The sequence below is a fragment of the Helianthus annuus genome, chromosome 1, assembly GCF_002127325.2.
Source record: "Helianthus annuus cultivar XRQ/B chromosome 1, HanXRQr2.0-SUNRISE, whole genome shotgun sequence".
NCBI classification, from domain to species: domain Eukaryota; kingdom Viridiplantae; phylum Streptophyta; class Magnoliopsida; order Asterales; family Asteraceae; genus Helianthus; species Helianthus annuus.
The window spans coordinates 31558061-31566539 of NC_035433.2; the positions used below are offsets into that span (position 1 = coordinate 31558061).

Genomic DNA, 8479 nt, shown 5'->3' on the forward strand with positions numbered 1-8479 from the left:
CGAGCTCGAGCCGAGCCAGCTTGAATTGAGTTCGAGCCGAGCTCGACTCGGCTCGTTTACAACCTTTAATTATAGGTAAAGAATCCAAGCCCATACACCCGACCCGTTTCCTCCAACCCGTTAATAAAGGATAAGAGGTTGAATTATAGGTAAAGAATCCAAGCCCATACACTCTACTCGACTACTCGTTTCCTCCGACCCGTTAATAAAACATAAGAGGCTAAATTAAGTAAAGAATCCAAGCCCATACACCCGACCCGTTTCCTCCAACCCTAAATTAAGTAAAGAATCCAAGCCCATTCACCCGACCCGTTTCCTCCAACCCGAAACAGAAACCAAACCCCTTGATTCTTCCTATTTCTTCTTGCCCAAATCTTTTGCATTGCACGGCAACCCTCTCTCTATCTCCTTCACGTCATCGGAGACGGTTCAGGATCTAGGGTTCCACCACCTTCTGCCGTCGTACAATCGGTACACCTCCTCTCCCGTTTCATCCATTATACTTTACACTTAACAAAATTAAACTCCGAACAACGAACTAATCATGCAATTAACAACCTTTTATATAATATCTCAGCTAGGGTTTTAATTTCCAACTGTTCGAATGCTTTAAACGTTCTCGTTAGTTGTGGTTTTGAGTTTCAAGAATCTAGAAATATAATGGTTTTTTAGGTTTAATTTGAATTAAACCATTAATGCGATAATAACCTGACCAAATTGTGATTATTGTGAGTTTGACTGATTATTGAACTTTGTGTTTGTGTTGTTTCAATGCTTTTGGATTAGGAATGTTCTTTTCTAGGTTTTGAATTTGTAATTGAAATGATACGAACAAATGAGTGTTAGAGCTTTGCACTGTAGTTGATTTCGTGACCTGGAAACCCTAGTTTCTGACCGGCGTCTCACAATGTAGGTGATAGGTATTGGATTTGTTAAGGTGTTTTGTGTTTTTTAGGTATATATTATTTCTAGTCACAATATAGGTTACGTATATCTTGGCTTTAAAAGGCGTGTCTAGGCGCAAGTCTGCGCTTTCGGTGGCGTAAGGCACAAGTCATATGTGAGGAGCAGCTGAGGCGCGCTTTTGTGGGATTAAAACACAGCTGAGGCATGCGTCTTCTGTATGGGGCAACGTTTTGTGCTTTAAAATGTTATACATATCGCTAAAAGGTTGTAATTTAGGAAATTTATATATTAAAAATATATAAAGCTTATTTGTGTCTAAATATTGGCTAAATGATGCTAGACCTTAACGCTTATTAAAATATATATAAAAAATTTCTATAACTAGATGCGCCTTGGTTTTAGACCCTAACGCTTTTGTGTGCCTCACGCTTTTTAAAACCAAGATATATACTATATGCACAAACTCTCTTTAGAACATTATAGTATCGGTATACTTTTTTGGGTGAGACAGTATTTGACATATATTAGATTTATATAAATTTCTAAACCTTGTCTGTGCTTTGTGCATGATTTCTTACAACTATAATTGTGAGGTAGTGTGGTTATTGATTAAAGTAACGATAAGATTAGTCATACAGAACCTGAATTGTATCAAAATTATAATTCTGATATGTTTACATTATCTGAAGATGTTATGATTTTTGCTCCCTATCTTCCAAGTACTGCAATGCTTGGCTTTACATGTAGTTACATACTTGGTTTTAAAAAGCGCGCCTGAGGCGCGTTTAAGCGTGAGACGCATACTCTGGGGCTTTTTAGCTCAGCGTCTAGAGTAATTACAAGAAGCGCCAAAAAGTGCGCTTTTTGGGAGTTTTCTGGGCTATCTTGGCCTGAGGCGCACGCCTCTCGTACCCAAGGCGTTTTTATGCATCTAACTGTTGTACCTTGGGTTTTTTTGGCTTGTACATGCAGCTAAAATCATACAAAAACCTTACGTATAGCTATATTTTGGATAGGGAAAGCTAAAAACCTTACAAAAACCTCGGTTTTAGACCTCGTCGCTTTTGTGCACCTCTCGCTTTTTAAAACCAAGGTTACATAAAAGCATTTTACTAGTTTTCAAATACCGAAAATACCTCTTAATAAGATCAAACAAGGAAAACTTGTGAACCACGGTCAATCTCACTAATACTTGTATTGGTCTTTTCTTTCAACGTACGATTATATAATTTTATATTTTACGCAGGTTGGTCAAGCGCAGATTAAAGCATAAAGGGCAGTATTGTAGGGATTGAAGTGCTATTTGACAGCAAACTGACCGAAAAATGAGTTATTCGTCTGATGATGAGAAACCCTTGATTTTTAGAAGGAGTGTAAAACCTGATAAAGCAAAGGGTTCTTCCCAGCCTCCTAAACCGTCTCCTAAACCAAGCAATGATTCAGATTCTGAAGATGATAAACCATTAAGTTCAAAAATTTCAACTGTATCTAAGGGAAACACTAACGCTAATCATGCCAAAAATGGGTCCCACAAGAGTGTATCTGCAGCTCCTAAACCACAAATAAAAGACGAAGACTCTGATGATGAAAAACCATTATCTTCAAAATTTATATCTAAACCAAATGTGGGATCAGCAAACAAAGTTCATCAAAATGGTTCTGCATCAAGAGATAATCAATCGAAGAATATCAGCGTGAATAAGCGACCACTAGGTGAAGAAAAATCTTCAGGTCAATCATCCGTCAAAAAGCCAAAGCTTTCGGATTCTTCAACACCTGTCAACCGCAAGCCGGTGAATTTGAAAGCAGAAACCAAGTCAGACGATGATGATGATCTTCCCATAGCACAAAGAATAAAGAATCAAGCTTCATCAAGTAGTAAACCATCATCTTCAAAACAAAAAGTGATAAAAAAGAACTCCTCATCTTTAAACCAAACCAACAAGAAGTCAAAGAAGGTGGTCAAAGAGTCAAAGTATTCAAAGCCATCAAAAGTCCCACCTGGCTCTGGTGAAGGGCAGAAATGGACTAGTTTGGTTCATAGTGGTGTAATATTCCCACCTGCATACAAGCCTCATGGTGTTAAGATGCTTTACAAAGGGAAGCCTGTTGATTTGACTCCTGAACAAGAGGAGGTGAACTCTATACACACACGTACATACATACATGTATACATAATGTTGATTGCATTTTCTTATGTTTGTTGATTGTACATGTTGCAGGTTGCAACGATGTTTGCGGTTATGTTAGATACAGATTATATGACTAAACCTAAGTTTAAAGAGAATTTCTGGGAGGATTGGCAAAAGATTCTGGGGAAAAAACACATGATCCAGAATTTGGATGATTGTGATTTTAAACCAATTTATGAGTGGCATCAGAGCGAAAAAGAGAAGAAGAAGCAAATGACTACAGAAGTAAGGAGCTTAGAAATTTAACTGATCTTTAAGCGAATAATAGTATCACGTTACCTACCACCTTTATGCTTGTTAGTAACTATGATAATATTGATGCTGGTTTTGGTTTGATTGTCAAGATTAAACCTATTTGGCCATCATAAATGAATAGTTTAGACATAAACTTGTAGATACTTCATCTAATGTAATAGATTATGAATGCAAGAGTTGTTTTGTGTAGGAGAAGAAGGCATTGAAAGAGGAGAAGATGAAGCTAGAGGACAAGTATATGTGGGCAGTTGTTGATGGTGTCAAAGAAAAGGTGAGATATCTAGAATTTTGTTTGGTTTTAATATGCTGAAACTGTGTCATCATGCCTTGTGTGAAGAATGATAAGAATTGTTATAAATGAAGCTATCACATGTTCACCGTTCTTTTTCTTTATATTGGGTTATTAAAGTTTTCTTTAATTCATGATGCAGGTTGGAAATTTCCGAGTTGAACCACCTGGGCTATTTCGAGGCCGTGGTGAACATCCAAAGGTTTGAATGACATTTTTGACCTATTAATGATAGATTTCAGTTTAGCTCACAGCTTGCTTTTAATAAGCGCACGGTGATCTGATGTGTTTTAATTCAGAAAGCCGATGCGTGATGCGTAAAACGTATACATCATGTATGATAGGAGTTCGTTATTTAAAAATAGTAAAAAGAAACTTACCAATCGACGTAGAGTTTTCTGGTATTTTCTGGCCAACAGTTTATTAAGCCCAAGAGATGATTTTCCCCCCAAGATGTGGTCCATGATTGTTTTTTCTTTTAGTAACAAACTAACAATTAATTAAATGTAGTTAAATAATATGAATGTAGCAAAATATCAAGGCGTTTTCTGCATAAATATTCTATATCATATCTGATATTTAGAAATATAAAAAAGGGAAGTTACTTCATATTATGTTCGACCCATGGCATTATAGCCTAGTGGTATCTTGGTGGTGGGATAAGGCTTATGACCATTAGGTCATGGGTTCGATTCTCACAAAGAGGGTTTTTCCAAGATTTATTGGGTTTCCTCCTGAATTGGTGTATAGGCATTATATTGCCTAGTGGAGATGGATATGATCGGGTGGTTCTGCTGGTGGCACGATGATACTCCAGTGGTCCGTCAGTGATCCAAATTTGCCGCTCAAAAAAAAAAAAAAAAACTTCATATTATGTTCGGTTATAGTGGGTGGGTTTTTACATATAACCGGAGTTGAACCGTTGGACTGTGTTAATCAAATTTTAAAGACTGAACAATGGTTTGGTTATTTTTTGGTTTTGGTTTTTTCTGTGCACCCCTAGGTTTACTTATTCGACAAATAGTCAAACATTTTTACCAAGTTAAAAGCTGCAAATTTTATCTGTAAAATGACAGTTGCTATTGTTTTGTAGATGGGAAAGCTGAAAAAACGTATCTTTCCAAGCGATATTACCATAAACATTGGAAAGGATGCTCCAATCCCAGAATGTCCAATTCCTGGTGACAGGTTTGGCTTAATTTTATTTTATGTTTGTTGTTTATCATCAAATACATTTTTCTTCTTCTACTTTGTATCTACTTTTGAGATTAATCCAATGTGTTGCAGCTGGAAAGAAATCCGGCATGATAATACCGTTACATGGTTAGCTTATTGGTTAGATCCTATCAATAACAAGGAGTTCAAATATGTGTTTCTAGCTGCTAGCAGTTCCTTAAAGGGTCAAAGTGACAAGGAAAAATATGAAAAAGCCAGGTTGTTAAAGGTAGGCCACTTAAATTTTACTAGTCATAGGTAAAGACGCCAAAATGGGCGAATCGGGCCAGCTGGGTAACTGGCCAAAAAATGGGTTGATTCGAAATAATGTTTGTCTAAACTTTATATATGTGTGTGTGTCAAATAAGATTACAAAAAGTTATATTATTTCAGTCGTAATCTAATTTCTAATAAGATGATTCAGGAAATTATATACATTAAAAGTACATTTTGGGAAATTTTGACCCATTTGATTAGTTTCTATTTCAGCTAGTTTTACCTGTTTGATTTGTTGATAAATTATAATCTGAATTGAGTCATGCATAATTCAATGGTTTGGAATCGCCACCTCTTTCATTTCTGGCAATTGCTATTGTAGTGACTTCTCATTATTTACTTGTTTATTTTAATTATTTTGATTATAGGGCTACATACAAGGCATTAGAAATGCTTACACTAAAGATTTTGGAAATAAGGATGTGACAAAGAGACAAGTAGCGGTTGCTACGTATCTCATTGATAAACTAGCACTCAGGGCAGGAAATGAGAAGGTACCATTTTTATCCCCCTTTTCTCTATTTACTTTTTTGTATATATTTCAGTAGACAAGCTTTAAAATCTTATAGCCGATATACGTGTATGCTTATTATTACAAGAGTCTATTATATAATAACCATTTTGCCAGTAATGGATGTAAACGCTTGTAAAATTTGAATATAGTTTAGGTGATTTCTGACACTTTTGACCAATTTTAGTTTTAATGAAGTTTATACATTGGACCTCCTGTTAGATATATTCATATATCTAGAATAGAACCCAAGTTGGCCCATTGTAGGTTAGATATTTCAAAACTTGAGATCTCTACATATTGGATTGTTGAAGGTATGGGTAAATAATAATCGTTAAACAGTCTGGTAGTTATGTTTTATAACCTTTTGTGGTTGTAGGATGATGATGAAGCCGATACAGTTGGTTGCTGTACTTTGAAGGTGGAAAATGTCGAGCCAAGTCCTCCAAATATCTTAAAGGTTTGTAATTTGTTATATATATATATATATATATATCCATATTTCTTAGAATTTTGCTGCAAGTTATAACAAGAATACATGATAAAATGGATATTTTTGATGTTCATTTGCACAAATTACCTACATTCTTTGTTCATCAATTGTGGGCTCTACCTCATTGCAATCACATTTTCATTTCTAGTTGCATCATACTAGAAATTGAAGATTTTGAATGTTATATTAACGAATTCTTTTGGTAGAACAATTTCTGACATACAAGTTTTATCTAAGGATTTTCAAGTAGTGTTTGAACCTTTATTTTTTTCACAGTTTGACTTTCTTGGTAAAGATTCTATAAGATACCAAAACGAGGTTGAAGTAGAGCTTCCCGTCTTCAAAGCCATTCAACAGTTCCGAACAGGTCAGTTGACACACGCTAGATGTTTATATATTTTTGTACATATATAATAATAATAATAATCTGAAATTTAAATAAAGCAACTTAGAAGGTTGTGTGCAAAAAAAGAAGCTACGCCATAGGTGACTTTTTATGTGATTTGTTTCTGATAATTTTAACCCAAAATAAGTCACATTTACAGGTTCTCTTTAGTTTTATCAATTTTTTTTGCCTTTTGTACCATACGTTCAACTTTTTTGTACGTAACTCAGGGAAAGCGGGGGGTGATGATCTTTTTGATAAGCTGGATACAAGTAAATTGAATGCTCATCTAAAGGAACTTATGCCTGGCCTTACAGCAAAAGTTTTCCGTACATATAATGCATCCATCACATTAGATGATATGGTAACATTTTCTTTTTAATATTTAACGGTGACAATGAGCAAATAAGTAAAATTCTGACCTTTTTAATATTTTTGCAGCTAAGTAGGGAAACAAAGGGTAGAGAAGTCGCTGAAAATTTAGTCGTTTACCAACATGCAAACAAGGAGGTTCTGTTCTATGTTCTAACCTTTACTTTTCTTTCTTGAATTAGCAGCTATAATTTGACATTCATTGCACCTTATCTTTGGTAGGTCGCTATCATATGTAACCATCAACGTACTGTTTCAAAGTCTCATAGTGCACAAATGACAAGATTAAATGACAAGATAGATGAGTTAAAGGTATCATTTTGTTTGTGTCATCATGTTCTATGATTTTCTCTAATCTTAGGAAAATTTTATTGTATCTTATAGGATGTTATAAAAGAACTGGAAACTGATTTGGCTCGCGCAAAGAAAGGGAAGCCGCCGTTGAAAACCTCCGATGGAAAAACAAAGAGAAACTTGAACCCCGAAGCGTAATTTCACTAATATTATGTCATTTTTATTAGGGAACCATAAATATAATTCATCATTTAAAAATATTACATTTTATGTTGGAACTTAAACTGATAGGGTATTCTATGCCATTTAGAAAAATAAATGAGAAATTAGATTTCTGTTGGGGTTGACCCGCAAACACGACCCATTGAGTTGTGGGTAAAATATATTCTTACTTTATCTTAGCTATTGATAAAATATGCAGGCTAGAGAAAAAAATAGCTCAGACTAAAGCAAAAATTGAGAAAATGGAACGCGATAAAGAGACCAAGGAAGATTTAAAAACGGTAGCATTGGGCACTTCGAGAATCAACTACCTCGACCCTAGGATAACCGTTGCGTGGTGCAAGAGACATGAAGTTCCCATTGAGAAGGTAAGAAATCAGTTTTTTTCTTCTTTCTTTTTTAGGATTTAAACTTTTTATGTTCATCATATAATAATACTTTTACCTGAATCTGATGCAGATTTTTAACAAGTCTCTATTGGCAAAGTTTGCTTGGTCAATGGATGTGGATCCTAGTTTCAGATTCTGATTTTGATGGTTGTTGAAGCGGGCCCGCAACTTATAAACTGACAAAAGAGGCCGGGAAAAAGGATATCCGACCTTTCTTACATCTTTTTCGTTTCTAATTTAGCGACTGTCAGATGATATATGCTGTTGTATGAAGCTTGTTAAGTGAACTGGTACTGGTGATGAGCTGCTTTATTTATTGACTGTTTTCTGGTTGTCACAAAAACTAACCGGGGCAACTTTCTTTAACCAGAGTTTCTGATTACTACATACTGTTGACGCTGGACGTGTTTTGATGTTAACAAGTATGCTATGCATTTTACAAATAAAGAGAAGTAGGTCACTATGCACCTTACGGATCGATTAACTTGAAGTAATGCCCTCGTGCCCGTTACGCATGTGTATAGACGAGGTAGATTAGCCACAAAACACGTAAATAATCTCGAATTTTATCAATCACAATGTAACACACTTTACAATCAGACCTCCAAAAAGTAACATTATGAGACTTGTAAACCTATTTATAAGCTCTGACTAAGTGTGCCACTCTGGATAAACACGCC

At 35.3% G+C, this 8479-nt stretch overlaps 1 protein-coding gene across 1 annotated transcript; it reads left to right on the forward strand.

Annotated features, from left to right (window-relative positions):
* Positions 1-318: 318 nt before the first annotated feature.
* LOC110944541 (DNA topoisomerase 1 alpha) lies at positions 319-8186 on the forward strand. The gene is made up of 16 exons (XM_022186202.2): positions 319-471; positions 2153-3041; positions 3129-3323; positions 3544-3624; positions 3785-3844; positions 4736-4830; positions 4930-5086; positions 5502-5627; positions 6024-6104; positions 6414-6504; positions 6753-6886; positions 6964-7032; positions 7117-7206; positions 7279-7382; positions 7610-7778; positions 7870-8186. The coding sequence occupies exons 2-16, from the start codon at positions 2232-2234 to the stop codon at positions 7936-7938; spliced, it is 2331 nt and encodes a 776-aa protein (XP_022041894.1). The 5' UTR covers positions 319-471; positions 2153-2231; the 3' UTR covers positions 7939-8186.
* The last annotated feature ends 293 nt before the right edge of the window (positions 8187-8479 follow it).